Below are 21612 nucleotides of genomic sequence, written 5' to 3'. Positions count from 1 at the left end.
CCAAGTCAATCCTCCATAATTAGTTGGCGTCACACGGAGAGTTTTGGGTAGGGAGGAGGGGAAAAGGAGTGTAACAGGGGAGGAGGAGAGGAGGGGTGAAAATATATCGGCCGGGAAGAGCAGCCGGTCACCTGTGTGTGTGTGTGTGTGTGTGTGTGTGTGTGTGTGTGTGTGTGTGTGTGTGTGTGTGTGTGTGTGTGTGTGTGTGTGTGTGTGTGTGTGTGTGTGTGTGTGTGTGTGTGTCTTAGACCCCCGTGGCACCACCTCTTTTAACAGTTTAATCTTTTCTTCTCAAACCCCCTTCTCCTCCCTTTGCTTTTTTTTTAATCCCTTTTTTTTTTCAATTTTCTGCTCATGGGGGAGAGAAAGAGATGGCCGGGAGTGCAGGTGTTTGGAATTAAGAATTAGCCGCAATTATTTTGATGTAGCGAGAGAGAGGGGCCGTCATGTGGTGTCAACAGTGGGATCTGAGGTAAAAAAAAAAAAAAAAAAGGCTTGTTATTAAAAGCTATGTTTGTTCTCTACCAGTTAGTATGACCTGCCTCTTACAGAATACCTTTCGTTACTTGGAGCTCACGAGAACTGAGTTACACCTCAACTGTTTTGTTGTTGTTGTGTGTTTGAGTTCTTGTACTTTTTACAGAATATTATTAACTCGCTGGAGCTCATGCACCTAAATATAAACAGTACCATCACTCAAAATGAGTCCCAGCACCTATATCAGTCAAAGTCAACCAGGATGTTGTTCTGCCGTTGAAATCCATGGGCTGGGCCCTGCTAAGCGTTTTTTTCAGGCCACCTAAGTCCGAACAGTGTCAAAGATAAATAAATGGACCTATATATTTTTTAATTATGTTTCAGCTAAAGAACACAGCATTAGAAATAGCAAAATACCAGGAAATTATCTTTAAAACTGCATCATCAACAACAAAAACAATTCTCAGCTTCACGGATAAATGTGTGGAATTGCAGAAAATTGGGTTATAAATGCAAACATTTCTCTGCACCAACAAGATGGAAGCCGCTAAAATGTTCTCTAAAATACAGCCACTCTGACAGGCCGACCGTGCTCATTGCCAAGCCCCGTGCCCACCACCTAAGCCCCTTTTTTTTTATCAAGGAAAATCCCTGTTAAGCACTGATTATATTGGTAGATGATTTTAGTCGTAGTAAAATAACTTTGATTTAACATTAAGCTTTGGGTCAGGATCAGAACAAACGAGAAACAAATGTCCAAATAATGGTCTGATCTTGATGCAGCTACTTGTCTTTGCTGGTTGTTTTGCTGATGTTTGTTGTTTTTCCCCATCTTGCCGTAGTGAATTTAAGCTTGTGACTAAATGAATGAGGTGTGACACACCGACACACACACACACACGCACACGCGCCGTCTGATGCCTTCAGATGCTTGCAGTAAGTGGTGGTACCAGCGTGTGGTGACAGGGAGTCGTCTGCTCCGAGGGACATCAGCGTAACATCAGTAATCATCACAGAATCACAAATTAGCTCGCCGTTATTATCAAATTTGCATGGTAGGAAAACTGTCAAGGTAAAAAAAAAACAGTAGATATAACTTTTTTTTACTGCATTTTGTTCCAACCTTACTTTCAGTGAAATGTGGACCCAAAAATAATATATTAATAATATAATATAATAAATATATTTCAGTTGTAGTGAAAGGACTATAAAGTTTTCTCAAGTATGCCAAGTAGACCCCAAGTGACGTGTTTGAAGGTTTTTCTGTTGTAAGTTCTCCTCTGTATACAGCAGAGACTCATGTCAAGCCCACAGTACAATAGCTGTTATCAAAACAAAAATATTGTGTTATTTGAGAGACCAAGGTCTAGGTCTTTCACCATGTTGAATAAAATGTCCAAAATCCGCATTAATATAAAATGATTTCCTTTTTTAAAAATTGTATTATTCTGTTTTCGCTGTTATGTTTCTCCAGGTTTCAGTTTTTACCCGTTTTTTGTTGTTGTTTTTTTTAGCTTTTCCCTCTCAAAATCACACTTTTTTTAATAGAAAAACAACATTGGATGTTGTAAGTGCACAACAACGGTTAAACCACATCACTTTTGAGGTCTGAGAAAAACCTACGAAATTTGGATTTTTGTAGTTATCCTTTAATTCATCTGTGCACCAATCAGTGACCATTGTTTGGTTAGTGATGTTTCTGTAGCACTCATGTGATTCCAGAGATTGCAGAGTTCAATACATTTTGTTAATTTCCTACTAAAGTTCAATACATTTTGTTAATTTCCTACTAAGTTCAATACATTTTGTTAATTTCCTACTAAAGGTCAATACATTTTGTTAATTTCCTACTAAGTTCAATACATTTTGTTAATTTCCTACTAAGTTCAATACATTTTGTTAATTTCCTACTAAAGGTCAATACATTTTGTTAATTTCCTACTAAGTTCAATACATTTTGTTAATTTCCTACTAAAGTTCAATACATTTTGTTAATTTCCTACTAAAGTTCAATACATTTTGTTAATTTCCTACTAAGTTCAATACATTTTGTTAATTTCCTACTAAGTTCAATACATTCTGTGTTTTCCGCAACGCAGATTTTATAGGACCCTATTTCTTTCAACCCAACAGAAGTTTCTCCAAATCAAATCAAATCTTATTGGTCACATACACGTGTTTAGCAGATGTTATTGCGGGTGTAGCGAAATGCTTGTGCTTCTAGCTCCAACAGTGCAGTAATATCTAACAAGTAATATCTATCAAATTACACAACATATACCCAATACACACAACTCTAAGTAGGAATGATTTAAGACCACATACATATAGACGAGCGATGTCAGAGCGGAACGGACTAAGATACAGTAGAATAGTATAGAAAAACAATATATACGTATGAGATGAGTAATGCAAGATATGTAAACATTATTAAGTGAATGAGATACCGTAGAATAGTATTGAATACAGTATATACATATGAGATATACATATGAGATGAGTAATGCAAGATACATAAACATTATTAAAGTGACTAGTGTTCCATTCCTTAAAGTGGCCAGTGATTCCCAGTCTATGCCTATAGTGCAGTAATATCTAACAAGTAATATCTAACAGGTAACATCTACCAATTTCAGAACCAACAGAAATCTAAAGTTAAGGGATGGAATTAAGAATATATAAATATTTGGACGAGCAATGTCAGAGCGGCATAGACTCAAATACGGTAGAATAGAATATAGTATATACATATGAGATGAGAAATGCAAAATATATAAAGATTATTAAAGTGACTAGTGTTCCATTGTTGAAGTGGCCAGTGACTTCAAGTCTATGTATATAGTCAGCAGCCTCTAATGTCCTAATGATGGCTATTTAACATTCTGATGGCCTTGACTGTTTTTCAGTCTCTCGGTCCCAGCCTTGATGCACCTGTACTGACCTCGCCTTCTGGATGATAGCAGGGTGAACAGGCAGTGGCTCGGGTGGTTGTTGTCCTTGATTAACTTTTTGGTCTTCCTGTGACATCGGATGCTGAAGGTGTCCTGGAGGGCAGGCAGTGCCCCCGGTGATATGTTGGGCAGACCTCACCACCCTGTGGAGAGCCCTGCGGTTGCGGGCGGTGCAGTTGCCGTACCAGGCGGTGATACAGCCTGACAGGATGCTCTCAATTGTGCATCTGTAAAAGTTTGTGAGGGTTTTAGGTGCTAAGCCAAAGGCTTAGGTGCTAAGCGCTGTTGCACCTTCTTCACCAAACTGTCTGTGTGGGTGGACCATTTCAGTTTGTCAGGGATGTGTACACCGAGGAACTTGAAACTTTCCACCTTCTCTACTACGGTCCTGTTGATGTGGATAGGGGGGTGCTCTCTTTGCTGTCTCCTGTGCTCCTGTGCTCCTGTAAACACGCTTGTTACATTGTTACGGCTACAAGGCCCTCCCCCAACCCCCTTCGGCAAATCAGATCACGCCTCCATCCTGTTCCGCCCTGCCTATAGGCAGAGACTTAACCAGGAAGCACCCGTGGTGAGGACTGTTCAACTTTGATCTGACTAATCGGAATCTATACTTCAGGACTGTTTTGATCACACGGAATGGGAAATGTTCTGGGTCGTCTCGGGGATTAGTATCGACATTGACACTGAATCAGTGACTGGGTTCATCAGGAAGTGCATAGAGGATGTTGTTCTAACTGTGACGATTAGAACTTATCCAAACAAAAGAAATACTTCGAAAAATTTCAACATTTGCGCAGAACTGGAGGTGCGAACCACCTTATTTAACCACGGCAAGATGACTGTGGACGTGTACAAACAGACCAGCTATGACCTCCGTAAGGCAATCAGAGAGGCAAAACAACAGTACAGGGACAAAGTCGAGTCGCAATTCAACGACTCAGACACAAGACGCATGTGGCAGGGACTCCAGACAATCATGGATTATCAAAGGAAAGCCTACAATGTCACGGGTACCAACGCCTCGATCCCGGACAAGCTAAACACCTTCGCCCAATTCAAGGAAAACAACACAGAGCCATTGTTGCTCCCGTACTCCATGGCGACGTAAGACATTCAAGCGTGTTAACCCTTGCAAGGCTGCCGGCACAGAGGGCATCCCAAGCCGCATCCTCAGAGCGAGTGCAGATCAGCTGGCTGGAGTGCTTACTGACATATTCAACCTCTCCCTATCCCAGTCTGCTGTCCCTACTTGCTTCAAGATGTCCACCATTGTTCCTGTACCCAAGAAAGCAAAGGTAACTGAACTAAATGACTATCGCCCCATAGCACTCACTTCTGTCATCATGAATTGCTTTGGGAGGCTAGTTAAGGATCATATCACCTCCACCTTACCAGACACCCTGGACCCACTACAATTCACATACCAACAGATCCACAAATGATGCAATCGCCTGCACAGCCTGGATAATAGAAGTGCCTACACAACCGTTCAAAAGTTTGTGGTCACTTAGAAATGTCCTTGTTTTTGAAAGAAAAGCACATTTTTTGTCCATTAAAATAACATCAAATTGATCAGAAATACAGTGTAGACATTGTTAATGTTGTAAATGACTATTGTAGCTGAAAACAGCTGATTTTTTTATGGAATATCTACATAGGCGTACAGAAGCCCATTATCAGCAACTATCACTCCTGTGTTCCAATGGCATGTTGTGTTAGCTAATCCAAGTTGATAATTTTAAAATGCTAATTGATCATTAGAAAAACCTTTTGCAGTTATGTTAGCACAGCTGAAAACTGTTGTCCTGATTAAAGAAGCAATAAAACTGGCCTTCTTTAGACTAGTTGAGTATCTGGAGCATCAGCATTTGTGGGTTCGATTACAGGCTCAAAATGGCCAGAAACAAAGAACTTTCTTCGGAAACTCGTCAGTCTATTCTTGTTCTAAGAAAAGAAGGCTATTCCATGCGAGAAATTGCCAAGAAACTGAAGATCTTGTACAACGCTGTGTACTACTCCCGTCACAGAACAGCGCAAACTGTCTCTAACCAGAATAGAAAGAGTAGTGGGTGGTCCCAGTGCACAACTGAGCAAGAGGACAAGTACTTTAGAGTGTCTAGTTTGAGAACCAGATGCCTCGCAAGTCCTCAACTGTCAGCTTCATTAAATAGTACCCTTCAAAACACCAGTCTCAACTTCAACAGTCAAGAGTCGACTCTGGGATGCTGGCCTTCTAGACAGAGTTCCTCTGTCCAGTCTCAACAGTGAAGAGGCGACTCTGGGATGCTGGCCTTCTAGACAGAGTTCCTCTGTCCAGTGTCTGTGTTCTTTCGCCTATCTTAATCTTTTCTTTTTATTGGCCAGTCTGAGATATGGCTTTTTCTTTGCATCTCTGCCTATAAGGCAGGGATGCTGGCCCATGTTGACTCCAATGCTTCCCACACGTGTCAAGTTGGCTGGATGTCCTTTGGGTGGTGGACCATTCTTGATACACACGGGGAAAAGGTTGAGAGTGAAAAACCCAGCAGCGTTGCAGTTCTTGACACGCTCAAACCGGTGAGCCTGTCTCCTACTACCATACCCCGTTCAAAGGCACTTCAATATTTTGTCTTGTCCATTCACCCTCTGAATGGCACACATACACAATCCATGTCTCAATTGTCTCAAAGCTTAAAAATCCTTTAACTTGTCTCCTCCCCTTGATCTACTGTACGCTGATTGAAGTGGATTTAACAAGTGACATCAATGAGAGATAACAGCTTTCACCTGGATTCACCTGGTCAATGTCATGGAATGTTTTGTTCACTCAGTGTAGAGTCATTGAACACTGGTCACTTTAATAATGTTTACATCATTTTTGTGAGGACAGACGCTTGGAGACTCGAAGCAAGTACATACAGTGAATATTTAATAAATAACAGACATGAAACAAAACACGGACAGCGTCTGGACAAGGGAAACGTAACGATATTAATGCTGACAGGGATCAAACTGAGGAATAGACAGATGTAGAGAAAGCAATCAATAAAGTGAAGGAGTCCAGGTGAGTCCAATGAAGCGATGATGCACGTAACGATGGTGACAGGTGTGCGTAACGATGGGCAGCCTGGGAGGGGGAGCGGGAGCAGGCGTGACAAATTTGTTTTGTTCAGAAATTGTTTCTGTAGTTAGAAAACTTTTTGATTTGCATTCCTGCAACATTATTTTGTTGAAATTTAAATTGATCTCTGAGAAAATAAGCTAATTGATTACTCACTTCGTTGGCTGGCCCTCGTTTCATATTCGTTGCAAACCCACTGGCTCCATAAGTCTTTCCTAGGTAAAGCCAATGCCTTATCTCAGCTCACTGGTCACCATAGCAGCACCCACCTGTAGCACACACCCCAGCAGGTATATTTCACTGGTCACCCCCAGTTCTGCCTCCAATGATTGGAACGAATTGCAAAAATTACTGAAGCTGGAGACTTATATCTCCCTCACTAACTTTAAGCATCAGCTGTCAGAGCAGCTTACCGATCACTGCACCTGTACACAGCCCATCTGTAAACAGCCCACCCAACTACCTCATCCCCATATTGTTTTTATAATTTTTTTTGCTCCTTTGCACCCCAGTATCTCTACTTGCACATTCATCTTCTGCACATTTATCACTCCAGTGTTTATTTGCTAAATTGTAGTTATTTCGCCACTATGGCCTATTTATTGCCTTACCTCCCTAATCTTACTTCATTTGCACACACTCTATATAGACTTTTCTATTGTGTTATTGACTGTACGTTTTGTTTATTCCATGTGTAACTCTGTGTTGTTGTATGTTGTCGAACTGCTTTGCTTTATCTTGGCCAGGTCGCTGTTGTAAATGAGAACTTGTTCTCAACTGGCCTACCTGGTTAAATAAAAGGTGAAATAAAAATAAAAAGGAAAATAAATAAATAAAACTTCATATGTACAGTACATACTGTATTCTGGACATAGCTCATCCATATAACTACTGCTGTACATACCTTTTTCCTACTTAGATATTTTCCATACTATCTATACACACCACGCATTTATATTACGGAATCTGACATTGCTCTTTCTGATATTTCTTAATATTTTTTTATTTGTGTATTGTACTATTAGACATGACACTGCACCTGCTTTAACATCTGCTAATCTGAGTACTTGACAAATAAACTTTGATTTGAAAAATAATCACACAATGCCCACTGGTGTCAATACAGTTGTCAGATCCTGGGTCTGTAAGAAAACTTTTACTAATTCAGCCTGAGTAGGAAAAAAACTGTTTTTGGGGGGTAGATTGTGTTGACAAACACATCAAATATTGAACTCTTCTGTAACAAATGTGAAGATGCTGTCACTCTTTTAACACATTTCCTAAATCCACAGGAGAGACTGCCACCTCCGCTCAATGCTGTCTCTCTGCTGTCTCTCTGCTGTCTCTCTGTTGTCTCGCTCTCAGTTCAATTCAATTCAAAGGGCGTTATTGGCATGGGAAACATATGTTTACATTTTACATTGCCAAAGCAAGTGAAATAGATAAATGTCTCTCTCTCTTTCTCTCTCTCTCTCTCTCTCTCTCTCTCCCTTTCTCCCTCTCTCTCTTTCTCTTTCTTTGTGTCTCTGTGTCTCTCTTTCTCTCTCTGTCTCTCCCTCTTTGTCTCTCTCTCTCTCCCTCCATCCTCTCTGTCTATCTCTCCCCCCTCTCTCGCTCTGTATCTCTCTCCCTCCCTCCCTCCTTTCTGTCTATCTCTTCCTCCTTCTCTCTCTCCCCCACTCTCTCACCTCTTATTAACCTCTTTACTTATTCATTTTTCAAACTCTCAAAGGTGACCATCTCTTTTCATTTCCTCTCAGTGGAGGCCTGTGTGTTCAGTTGAATCACTACCCAGCCCCCCTGAGAACCAGATAGAACCCCTCACAGTGATGCCTCTCTCTCTGGGATGGCCTCTCTGTCTGGGCTGGGATGGCCTCTCTGTCTGGGATGGGCTGGCCTCTCTGTCTGGGATGGAATGGCCTCTCTGTCTGGCATGGCCTCTCTGTCTGGCATGGCCTCTCTGTCTGGGATGGCCTCTCTGTATGGGCTGGCCTCTCTGTCTGGGATGGCCTCTCTGTATGGGCTGGCCTCTCTGTCTGGCATGGCCTCTCTGTCTGGGATGGCCTCTCTGTCTGGGATGGCCTCTCTGTCTGGGATGGCCTCTCTGTCTGGGATGGGATGGCCTCTCTGTCTGGGCTGGCCTCTCTGCCTGGCATGGCCTCTCTGTCTGGGATGGCCTCTCTGTCTGGGCTGGCCTCTCTGTCTGGGATGGGATGGCCTCTCTGTCTGGGCTGGCCTCTCTGTCTGGGATGGCCTCTCTGTCTGGGCTGGCCTCTCTGTCTGGGATGGCCTCTCTGTCTGGGATGGGCTGGCCTCTCTGTCTGGGATGGCCTCTCTGTATGGGCTGGCTCTCTCTGTGCTGGGCTGGCCTCTCTGTCTGGGATGGGATGGCCTCTCTGTCTGAGATGGCCTCTCTGTGATGGGATGGCCTCTCTGTCTGGGATGGGATGGCCTCTCTGTCTGGGATGGCCTCTCTGTCTGGGATGGCCTCTCTGTCTGGGATGGCCTCTCTGTCTGGGATGGCCTCTCTGTCTGAGATGGCCTCTCTGTCTGGGATGGCCTCTCTGTCTGGGATGGCCTCTCTGTCTGGATGGCCTCTCTGTCTGGGATGGCCTCTCTGTCTGGGATGGCCTCTCTGTCTGGGCTGGGATGGCCTCTCTGTCTGGCATGGCCTCTCTGTCTGGGCTGGATGGCCTCTCTGTCTGGGATGGCCTCTCTGTCTGGGATGGCCTCTCTGTCTGGGCTGGGATGGCCTCTCTGTCTGGCATGGCCTCTCTGTCTGGGCTGGATGGCCTCTCTGTCTGGGATGGCCTCTCTGTCTGGGATGGCCTCTCTGTCTGGGATGGCCTCTCTGTCTGGGCTGGGATGGCCTCTCTCTCTGGGATGGCCTCTCTGTCTGGGCTGGGATGGCCTCTCTGTCTGGGCTGGGATGGCCTCTCTGCCTGGGAGAGAAAGTATCTGTGTAATAGACGGCTGTGTTAGTATTCTCCTCACACCGACAGACCTGTTAGCTACATCTATTGAGTTACCAGCTGAGAGAGAGAGAGAGAGAGAGAGAGAGAGAGAGAGAGAGAGAGAGAGAGAGAGAGAGAGAGAGAGAGAGAGAGAGAATGTGTAGGGCAGGAAGAATAACAAACCTTGATTGGAGAGGCTTGTCTGGCATTCATTTAAAAGGACATGTTTAAAACTACAACACAACAGCTAATTACCACCGTGATAGAACAGAGAAATAGAAAAGTCATTTCAGAAGTCACAAGTGTTTGATGAAAAGTTCAATCGAGAGACTGTCTTCTGCTCGGGTGTCACTGACGTGCACTGTGCACACCTCTCATCAAGGAATTACGAAACTGAAAAAAAGTTTTTCAAAAAAGTTAATTACAGTCACGTTTGAACGTACAGAGAAACTGAAAAGGGAAATTTGCTAATTCATCTTTGTTAGTAGGACGGCTAGGTAGCCTAGTGGTTAGAGCTTTTGGGCCAGTGACTAAAAGGTTGCTGGTTGAAATACCTGACCAAGGTGAAAAATCTGTCCATGTGCCCTTGCTCCAGCGGCGCCGTACTGCTATGGCTGACCCCGTAAAACAACACACGTCACTTAGCAATAATTAGCTTGTTGACATTCGTTTTCTGTCTAAATCTCATTTAGATTTGTCTTTACATTCATATAGAACGGGACATTACCACAATGCCATAACAGAGGTGAGCTGTTTTTTGCGCGGGTTCAATTAATTAATGAGAAGATAATGCATTTACACTGGTAGTCTACTGCAGAAATCCATTTACTCTGGTAGTCTACTGCAGAAACCCATTTACACTGGCAGTCTACTGCAGAAACCCATTTACACTGGTAGTCTACTGCAGAAACCCATTTACACTGGTAGTCTACTGCAGAAACCCATTTACTCTGGTAGTCTACTGCAGAAACCCATTTACACTGGTAGTCTACTGCAGAAACCCATTTACACTGGTAGTCTACTGCAGAAACCCATTTACACTGGTAGTCTACTGCAGAAACCCATTTACACTGGTAGTCTACTGCAGAAACCCATGTACACTGGTAGTCTACTGCAGAAACCCATGTACACTGGTAGTCTACTGCAGAAACCCATTTACACTGGTAGTCTACTGCAGACACCCATTTACACTGGTAGTCTACTGCAGAAACCCATGTACACTGGCAGTCTACTGCAGAAACCCATTTACTCTGGTAGTCTACTGCAGAAACCCATTTACTCTGGTAGTCTACTGCAGAAACCCATGTACACTGGTAGTCTACTGCAGAAACCCATCTACAATGGTAGTCTACTGCAGAAACCCATGTACACTGGTAGTCTACTGCAGAAACCCATTTACACTGGTAGTCTACTGCAGAAACCCATGTACACTGGTAGTCTACTGCAGAAATACTAATAAACTAAATTCCTAGGCTAGAGTTCATTGAGTTCAGTGAGTTCAGGCCAAGCTCGAACCGACCAGCCATGAAGATTAATGTAATCGGAATTGTAATCTGATTTTTGGATTGGTTAATCTCTAATAAATTCTGTTTGTCTGGAAACCATATGTATGAAAAGGTTATCTGGGAATAAAAAGTGTAGTGTATAAATATAGTTAATTAAATGACATATGTCTACATTAACAAACACTGCCTCGCCCGATGGCCTTTCCATGAAGTCTCTTGATTGTTAAAACTGGAAGTATAACATTTCAGTTGAAGATCCAAACTACCCTGACTGTATAATCTCACAGAAGATTGTTTTACCTGGTTAGAATTCAATGATGAAATATCTGCATGTGTACAGTGTGTGCTCTTTTAACCCCTAATGCTTTATAAGGTGTTTGACCTTTAACCCCTAATGCTTCATAAGGTGTTTGACCTTTCACCCCAAATTCTTCAGGAGGTGTTTGTAGGGTTGTTAATGGACCTTGTGGTCAAAATGAGGTCTTGGTGACGCTCTATACCACACAACAGCCTAATTTACATGGGAACGGGGTTTGGGTCATCTCCCCCAAATATTAGAAAGAGACAATTTTGTCCCCCCTGAGTGGCACAGCGGCCTAATTACATTTACATTTTAGTCATTTAGCAGACGCTCTTATCCAGAGCGATTTACAGTAGTGAATGCATACATTTCATTAAAAAAAATTCCATACTGGTCTCCCGTGGGAATCAAACCCACAACCCTGGCGCTGCAAACACCATGCTCTACCAACTGTGCCACACGGGACCAATGTGCTGCATCTCAGTGCTAGAGGTGTCACTACTGACCCTGGTTCGATTCCAGGCTGTATTACAACCGGCCGTGATTGAGAGTCCCATAAGGCGCTGCACAATTGGGCCAGCGTCGTCCGGGTTTGGCCGGGGTAGGCTGTCATTGTAAATAAGAATTTGTTCTTAACTGACTTACCTAGTTAAAACAAGGTTAAATAAAAATGTAAAATATGTCCCTTCCTAGGTTTTATAGAGACCCTGGGTTAGAAAATTCCTGAAATCAGGAGGGAATAAACAGGAAATCCAGAATCCTAAAACCATGATTTCTGTGGAATTTTGGAAAACTTTTGGAAAAAGTTTTGCAACCTAATGTTGAAGTGAAACCACAGAGTTCTCTCAGAGCCTTCCTTCTAAAATAGTAATCCAGTATATCGCTATATACTACATGACTTAGTGCAGCTGGACTGGGAGGAGAGAGGTGTTTAAATATTAACTACTGCTGAAAGGCAGCAGGAGGAATCACAACACTAATTAACTGTCCCTTAACGAGGGCAGGTAGAGGTCAGAGGGTAGGTAGTGTCAGGACACCTGGGTCACAGAAAGACAGGAAAAGGGAACTAAAAAGAGAGAGTTTAGGTTTTGTAGAAAACATCTGAGGTGTGTGTTGATAATGGTCGTACTACAACAGGATAAAGTATTAGGGGTTCAACTGGGTTTCTTGGTAAGCAAATTAAAACAAATTAATTAAAACCTTACATCATATATTTTACAATTATGCTTTGTTTATTCTAGAATACTGTATTCACGTATCCCCCCCCATTTTTCCCCCCCCATCTTACCTCTCTCCCCTCCTTCTCCCCCATATTCTCTCTCCCCTCCTTCTCCCCATATTCTCTCTCCCTCCTTCACTCCCTCCCCCATATTCTGTCTCCCCTCCTTCTCCTCCTCCCCATATTCTCTCTCCCTCCTTCACCCCCTCCCCATATTCTCTCTCCCCTCCTTCTCCCCCATATTCCCGCTCCCTTCCTTGTCCCCCATTTTACCTCTCTCCCCTCCATCTTACCTCTCTCCCCTGCTTCTCCTTCTCTCCCCTCCTTCTCCCTCTCTCCCCTCCCTTCCCTCCTCCCTCGCTTCCCTCCTTCTCCCTCTCTCCCCTCCTTCTCCCTCTCTCCCCTCCCTTCCCTCCTTCTCCCCCATCTTACCTCTCTCCCCTCCTCCTTCCCCTCTGTCCCTTCCTTCTCCCCCCCCCCTAGTGGGTACCAGGTGGTGGTAGAAGAGGAGAGACCTCAGAGGGCGAGAAGGGGTGCGGCTGAGATTCTCCGCTGTTACCCTGTCCCCATCCACTTCCAGAACTCCACAGTCCTGAACTCTGGGTACTACTTCACAGCTGAGTTCCCTGCCGTAGGGCTACAGGCTACTCAACCCTTCACTGTGGGAGACAACAAAACCTACGGTGGATACTGGAACGCCCCCCTACTGCCCCAGAAGAGCTACAGCATCTACTACCAGGCTGTCAGCACGGCTAACGGGGTGGGTACCTCTACTAGGGATATTAAGGTATTGGAGTGGGCGTTAATGGTTGTTCTAGTGGTATTATGGTAATAGTTACTGGAACGCCCCCCTACTGCCCCAGAAGAGCTACAGCATCTACTACCAGGCTGTCAGCACGGCTAACGGGGTGGGTACCTCTACTAGGGATATTAAGGTATTGGAGTGGGCGTTAATGGTTTTTCTAGTGGTATTATGGTAATGGTTACTGGAACGCCCCCCTACTGCCCCAGAAGAGCTACAGCATCTACTACCAGGCTGTCAGCACGGCTAACAGGGTGGGTACCTCTACTAGGGATATTAAGGTATTGGTGTGGGTGTTAATGGTTGTTCTAGTGGTATTATGGTAATGGTTACTGGAACGCCCCCCTACTGCCCCAGAAGAGATACATCATCTACTACCAGGCTGTCAGCACGGCTAACGGGGTGGGTACCTCTACTAGGGATATTAAGGTATTGGAGTGGGCGTTAATGGTTGTTCTAGTGGTATTATGGTAATAGTTACTGGAACGCCCCCTTACTGCCCCAGAAGAGCTACAGCATCTACTACCAGGCTGTCAGCACGGCTAACAGGGTTTTGACCAGTGGTAGCATCCACTCACTCACTCACTCACTCACTCACTCACTCACTCACATTCAGTTGAAGTCGGAAGTTTACATACAGCTTAGACAAATACATTTCAACTCAGTTTTTCACAATTCCTGACATTTAATCCTAGTAACAATTCCCCTGTCTTAGGTCAATTAGGATCACCACTTTATGTTAAGAATGTGAAATGTCAGAATAATAGTAGGGAGAATGATTTATTTCAGCTTTTATTTCTTTCATCACATTCCCAGTGGGTCAGAAGTTTACATACACTCAATTAGTATTTGGTAGCATTGCCTATAAATTGTTTGACTTGGGTCAAACATTTCGGGTAGTCTTCCACAAGCTTCCCACAATAAGTTGGGTGAATTTTGGCCCATTCCTCCTGACAGAGCTGGTGTAACTGAGTCAGGTTTGTAGGCCTCCTTGTTCGCACACTCTTTTTCAGTTCTGCCCACAAATTTTCTATGGGATTGAGGTCAGGGCTTTGTGATAGCCACTCTAATACATTGACTTTGTTGTCCTTAAGCCATTTTGCAACAACTTTGGAAGTATGCTTGGGGTCATTGTCCATTTGGAAGACCCATTTGTGACCAAGCTTTAACTTCTTGACTGATGTCTTGAGATGTTGCTTCAATATATCCACTTAATTTTCCCATCTCATGATGCCATCTATTTTGAGAAGTGCACCAGTCCATCCAGCAGCAAAGCACCCCCACAACATGATGCTGCCACCCCGTGCTTCACAGTTGGGATGGTGTTCTTCGGCTTGCAAGCCTCCCCCTTTTTCCTCCAAACATAACGATGGTCATTATGGCCAAACAGTTCTATTTTTGTTTTATCAAACCAGAGGACATTTCTCCAAAAAGTACGATCTTTGTCCCCATGTGCAGTTGCAAACCGTAGTCTGGAATTTTTATGGCGGTTTTGGAACAGTTGCTTCTTCCTTGCTGAGCGGCCTTTAAGGTTATGTCGATAGAGGACTCGTTTAACTGTGGATATAGATACTTTTGTACCTGTTTCCTCCAGCATCTTCACAAGGTCCTTTGCTGTTGTTCTGGGATTGATTTGCACTTTTTGCACCAAAGTACATTCATCTCTTGGAAACAGAACGCTTCTCCTTCCTGAGGGGTATGACGGCTGCATGGTCCCATGGTGTTTATACTTGCGTACTATTGTTTGTACAGATGAACGTGGTACCTTCAGGTGTTTGGAAATTGCTCTCAATGATAAACCAGACTTGTGGAGGTTTACAATTTATTTTCTGAGGTCTTGGCTGATTTCTTTTTATTTTCCCATGATGTCAAGCAAAGAGGCACTGAGTTTGAAGGTAGGCCTTAAAATACATCCACAGGTACACCTCCAATTGACTCAAATTATGTCAATTAGCCTATCAGAAGCTTCTAAAGCTGTGACATCATTTTCTGGAATTTTCCAAGCTGTTTAAAGGCACAGTCAACTTAGTGTATGTAAACTTCTGACCCACTGGAATTGTAATACAGTGAATTATAAGTGAAATAATCTGTCTGTAAACAATTGTTGGAAAAATTACTTGTGTCATGCACAAAGTAGATGTCCTAACCGACTTGCAATAACTATAGTTTGTTAACAACAAATTTGTGGAGTGGTTGAAAAACAAGTTTTAATGACTCCAACCTAAGTGTATGTAAACTTCTGACTTCAACTGTACATACATACATACATACATACATACATACATACATACATACATACATACATACATACATACAGTACCAGTCAAAAGTTTGGACACACCTACTCATTCCAGGGTTTTTTACTTTATACATGGAATTATGTAGTAACAAAAAAAGTGTTAAACAAATCAAAATATATTTTATATTTGAGATGCTTCAAAGTAGCCACCCTTTGCCTTGATGACAGCTTTGCACCCTCTTGGGATTCTCTGAACCAGCTTCATGAGGTAGTCACCTGGAATGCATTTCAATTAACAGGTGGGTCTTGTTAAAAGTTAATTTGTTGAATTTCTTTCCATCTTAATGTGTTTGAGCCAATCAGTTGTGTTGTGACAAGGTATGGGTGGTATACAGAAGATAGCCCTATTTGGTAAAAGAGCAAGACCAAGGTCAGTCAGGAACATTTGAAGAACTTTGAACGTTGCTTCAACTGCGGTCGCAAAAAAACACATCAAGCGCTGTGATGAAACTGGCTCTCATGAGGACCACCACAGGAAATTAAGACCCACAGTTACCTCTGCTGCAGAGGATAAGTTCATTAGCGTCACCAGCCTCAGAAATGTCAGCCCAAATAAATGCTTCACAGAGTTCAAGTAACAGACTCATCTCAACATTAACTGTTCAGAGGAGACTGCGTGAATCAGGCCTTCATGGTCAAATTGCTGCAAAGAAACCACTACTAAAGGACACCATTAAGAAGAAGAGACTTACTTGGGCCAACAAACACAAGCAATGGACATTAGACCAGTGGAAATCTGTCCTTTGGTCTGGAGTCCAAATTTGAGATTTTTGGCTCCAACCGCCGTGTCTTTGTGAGACGCAGCGGTGGTTCCCACTGTGAAGCATGGAGGAGGAGGTGTGACGGTATGGGGGTGCTTTGCTCGTGACACTGTCTGTGATTTATTTAGAATTCAAGGCACACTTAACCAGCATGGTGTCACGTCCTGACCATTAGAGGGAGCAATTGGATTAGTTTTGGTCAGGACGTGGCATGGTTTTGTGTGTTAAGTGTTGTGTTGGTGATTGAACTCCCAATTGAAGGCAGGTGTGTTGAGTTGCCTTTGATTGGGAGTCCTATATAGTAGTGTGTGTTTTTCTTTGGGGTTGTGGGTAGTTGTTTTTGCACTGCGTTTGTTAGCCTGCAAAACTGTTCTTGTCGTGAGTATCATTTATTGTTTTTTCACTGTGGATGCTTTACTTGTGTTCATTAAAAGTATGAGTATTCACATTCCCGCTGCGCCTTGGTCCATTCCTAATGACAAGCCTTACACATGGCTACCACAGCATTCTGCAGCGATACGCCATCCCACCTGGTTTGCGCTTAGTGGAACTATCATTTGTTTTTCAACAGGACAATGACCCAACACACCTCCGGGCTGTGTAAGGGCTATTTGACCAATATGGAGAGTGATGGAGTGCTGCATCAGATGACCTGGCCTCCACAATCACCTGACCTCAACCCAATTGAGATGGTTTGGGATGAGTTGGACCGCAGAGTGAAGGAAAAGCAGCCAACAAGTGCTCAGAATATGTGGGAACTCCTTCAAGACTGTCGAAAAAGCATTCCAGGTGAAGCTGGTTGCGAGAATACCAAGAGTGTGCAAAGCTGTCATCAAGGCAAAGGGTGGCTGCTAAAATAGATTTTGATTTGTTTAACACTTTTTTTGGTTACTACATGATTCCATATGTGTTATTTCATAGTTTTGATTTCTTCACTATTATTCTACAATGTCGAAAATAGTAAAAAATTAAGAAAAAAACTCTTGAATGAGTGGGTGTGTCCAAACATTTGACTGGTACTGTAGCACCTCCCCACCACTACTCCATGGAATGTCCCTTTGTTTCCCCAGATGAGCTACAGTTTTAACTTTGGGTCTGTTTGTGTCCCACAGTACAGTGTTAGCCCACTGAGCTGAAAGCTAGGCATTAGCTCGGGGAGTTAACTCTAGTCTTCAGACCTTGAGCAAAGCTAGTCGTTATGGGCGCTTGGTTCACAGACGTACGTAAGTCTCAAAACGCCCCGAGATTGAGAAATGTTCTGTTGAAAGCCTTTCCACATAGTACTTTTACATCAAACAGTAACACTTCTGATGTTTTATTTACAGTCTAAAATGATAAGACTTACAGTCCCCAAACTGAGAAACTGACACAGAGAGACACACACAGCCTATCTGCTCACTATCATCTGCTACAGGGCTGGGTTACTGCTACAGGGCTGGGTTACTGCTACAGGGCTGGGTTACTGCCACAGGGCTGGGTTACTGCCACAGGGCTGGGTTACTGCTACAGGGCTGGGTTACTGCTACAGGGCTGGGTTACTGCCACAGGGCTGGGTTACTGCCACAGGGCTGGGTTACTGCTACAGGGCTGGGTTACTGCTACAGGGCTGGGCTGGGTTACTGCTACAGGGCTGGGCTGGGTTACTGCTACAGGGCTGGGTTACTGCTACAGGGCTGGGTTACTGCTACAGGGCTGGGTTACTGCCACAGGGCTGGGTTACTGCCACAGGGCTGGGTTACTGCTACAGGGCTGGGTTACTGCTACAGGGCTGGGCTGGGTTACTGCTACAGGGCTGGGCTGGGTTACTGCTACAGGGCTGGGTTACTGCTACAGGTCTGGGTTACTGCTACAGGGCTGGGCTGGGTTACTGCTACAGGGCTGGGCTGGGTTACTGCCACAGGGCTGGATTACTGCTACAGAACTGGGTTACTGCTACAGCGCTGGGTTACTGCTACAGGGCTGGGCTGGGTGACTGCTACAGGGCTGGGTTACTGCTACAGGGCTGGGTTACTGCTACAGGGCTGGGCTGGGTTACTGCTACAGGGCTGGGTTACTGCCACAGGGCTGGGTTACTGCTACAGGACTGGGTTACTGCTACAGGGCTGGGTTACTGCTACAGGGCTGGGTTACTGCTACAGGGCTGGGTAAATGCTACAGGGCTGGGTTACTGCTACATGGCTGGGTTACTGCTACAGGGCTGGGTTACTGCCACAGGGCTGGGCTACTGCTACAGGGCTGGGCTGGGTTACTGCTACAGGGCTGGGCTGGGTTACTGCTACAGGGCTGGGTTACTGCCACAGGGCTGGGTTACTGCCACAGGGCTGGGTTACTGCTACAGGGCTGGGTTACTGCTACAGGGCGGGCTGGGTTACTGCTACAGGGCTGGGCTGGGTGACTGCTACAGGGCTGGGTTACTGCTACAGGGCTGGGTTACTGCTACAGGGCTGGGCGGTTACTGCTACAGGGCTGGGCTGGGTTACTGCTACAGGGCTGGGTTACTGCTACAGGGCTGGGTTACTGCTACAGGGCTGGGTTACTGCTACAGGGCTGGGTAACTGCTACAGGGCTGGGTTACTGCTACAGGGCTGGGTTACTGCTACAGGGCTGGGTTACTGCCACAGGGCTGGGCTACTGCTACAGGGCTGGGTTACTGCTACAGGGCTGGGCTGGGTTACTGTTACAGGGCTGGGCTGGGTTACTGCTACAGGGCTGGGCTGGGTTACTGCTACAGGGCTGGGCTGGGTTACTGCTACAGGGCTGGGCTGGGTTACTGTTACAGGGCTGGGCTGGGTTACTGCTACAGGGCTGGGTTACTGCTACAGGGCTGGGTTACTGCTACAGGGCTGGGTTACTGCTACAGGGCTGGGTTACTGCTACAGGGCTGGTTTACTACTAAAGGGCGGGGTTACTGCTACAGGGCTGGCTTACTATTACATGGCTGGGTTACTACTACAGGGCTGGGTTACTGCTACAGTGCTGGGTTACTGCTACAGGGCTGGGCTGGGTGACTGCTACAGGGCTGGGTTACTGCTACAGGGCTGGGCTGGGTGACTGCTACAGGGCTGGGTTACTGCTACAGGGCTGGGCTTAGTTTAGTAGAGGCCTGTGCTGCATCACCCAGCACTCTGCTTCTTCCGATGGACACACACACACACACACACACACACACACACACACACACACACACACACACACACACACACACACACACACACACACACACACACACACACACACACACACACACACACCCTGCCTGCCTTTTCCAGTGGAGCTCTACGCCTGACACCAGACAGTAGCGTTTTAGAGAGCAGGCCGCCCCGGTCGGTCGGTCAGTTGTGGTGATGGGGATTGGTAGGAGGCAGGTTCAACAACAACAGGCTTGTGGATCTTTCAGAGTTCAGCCTCATAGCCTCTCTATCCTCTCCTGCTCCTCTCTCTGTCATCAAGTGGCACTTGGCCCTCTTCTCCTCTTCTCCTCCACTCCTCTCCTGCTCTCTACAAAGCAAAGCTAAGCCGAGGCAGAGGAAGAGAGTTCAATGGTGACTTGAAGAGATCTCAGATTGTGGTCTGGAATGATAATGGGCTCAAAACAGGGTGCTTAAATAGTTACCACACATCTTAGAGAGGGAGGATAGACAGAGAGAGAGAGAGAGAGAGAGGATGAGAAGAGGGAGAGGGAGGGAGAGGAGGGAGAGAGAGGGAGAGAGAGAGGGAGGAGAGGGAGAGGGAGGGAGAGAGAGGGAGAGGGAGAGAGGGAGAGAGGGAGGAGAGAGAGAGAGAGAGAGAGAGAGAGAGAGAGAGAGAGAGAGAGAGAGAGAGAGAGAGAGAGAGAGAGAGAGAGAGAGAGAGAGAGGATATATAGAGAGATGGGATATATAGAGAGAGAGAGAGAGAGAGGGAAATAAAGGAGGGGAAGAGAGAACAGAGATGTTAGAGACCTGGAGAAGGAGAGAGAGAACAGAGATATTAGAGACCTGGAGAAGGAGAGAAAGAACAGAGATATTAGAGACCTGTAGAAGGAGAGAGAGAACAGAGATGTTAGAGACCTGTAGAAGGAGAGAGAGAACAGAGATGTTAGAGACCTGGAGAAGGAGAGAGAGAACAGAGATATTAGAGACCTGGAGAAGGAGAGAAAGAACAGAGATATTAGAGACCTGGAGAAGGAGAGAGAGAACAGAGATGTTAGAGACCTGGAGAGCGAGAGAGAGAACAGAGGCAACGCGTGATAGAGGAAGGAGTTTACTCTCAGACGAAAGTTAGTTACTCGTTCCAAAGCTTTCTAGGGTGAATTGGAGTACCGTAATCAATTATTACAATCACGATCATTCCATCTGTACTTTGACTAACTGAATCAGGTGTATTAGTGCAAGGCTGGAACAAAAACCCTACACAGCCAGTATCTCTACAGGACTGAAGTTGAAGAACCATGTTACTGTGGTCTGGATGGTCTCAAACTATTTAGAAAGAGGAGCCCACAACAAGCCAGAAACTGTTGTCAACATGTGTCAGTGGCGGATACAGTCAGGACCCTAAGTGTGTACTGAGTGGTGTTAACATCCCATAATCAGACTGTCGCCAGGTAACTCTACTTTAGACTCACAGAAAGAAGACCATAGATTCTCCAAGCTGTAAGAATCGGGGTGTCAGGTTGGGAGTATTAAACTAGGGTATTTAATGGGGTCTCAGAGGTATGTAGTATTAAACTAGGGTATTTAATGGGGTCTCAGAGGTATGTAGTATTAGAACTAGGGTATTTAATGGGGTCTCAGAGGTTGGTAGTATTAAACTAGGGTATTTAATGGGGTCTCAGAGGTTGGTAGTGTTAAACTAGGGTATTTAATGGGGTCTCAGAGGTATGTAGTATTAAACTAGGGTATTTAATGGGGTCTCAGAGGTTGGTAGTATTAAACTAGGGTATTTAATGGGGTCTCAGAGGTTGGTAGTATTAAACTAGGGTATTTAATGGGGGTCTCAGAGGTTGGTAGTATTAAACTAGGGTATTTAATGGGGTCTCAGAGGTTGGTAGTATTAAACTAGGGTATTTAATGGGGTGTCAGAGGTTGGGAGTATTAAACTAGGGTATTTAATGGGGTCTCAGAGGTTGGGAGTATTAAACTAGGGTATTTAATGGGGTGTCAGAGGTTGGGAGTATTAAACTAGGGTATTTAATGGGGTCTCAGAGGTTGGTAGTGTTAAACTAGGGTATTTAATGGGGTCTCAGAGGTTGGGAGTATTAA

At 44.9% G+C, this 21612-nt stretch overlaps 2 protein-coding genes across 5 annotated transcripts in view; both read left to right on the top strand.

The window, feature by feature from the left end:
- The window catches only part of ptprma (protein tyrosine phosphatase receptor type Ma), a 296460-nt gene extending 282674 nt beyond the window's left edge, over positions 1 to 13786 (top strand). Inside the window, exons 13-15 of the mRNA XM_082973036.1 lie at positions 12994 to 13270; positions 13477 to 13566; positions 13625 to 13786. Of these exons, the coding sequence (XP_082829162.1) occupies positions 12994 to 13270; positions 13477 to 13566; positions 13625 to 13786 (529 nt within the window). The remainder of the gene's footprint in view (positions 1 to 12993; positions 13271 to 13476; positions 13567 to 13624) is intronic.
- Positions 13354 to 21612, top strand: part of LOC106596771 (receptor-type tyrosine-protein phosphatase mu) — a 300100-nt gene continuing 291841 nt past the window's right edge. For 3 of the 4 annotated variants that reach the window (XM_082973223.1, XM_082973222.1, XM_082973220.1), the window contains exon 1: positions 13645 to 13714. The gene's annotated coding sequence lies outside the window, so the exon portion shown is untranslated. Of the gene's footprint in view, positions 13419 to 13644; positions 13715 to 21612 lie in introns of those variants that run through there. The other variant, XM_082973221.1, reaches the window with a different exon arrangement.

This window comes from Salmo salar, chromosome 03 (genome assembly GCF_965601325.2).
Source record: "Salmo salar chromosome 03, fSalSal1, whole genome shotgun sequence".
NCBI lineage: Eukaryota > Metazoa > Chordata > Actinopteri > Salmoniformes > Salmonidae > Salmo > Salmo salar.
The sequence above is the reverse complement of the archived record's forward strand: the minus strand, read 5'-3'. Positions and strand labels throughout refer to the sequence as shown.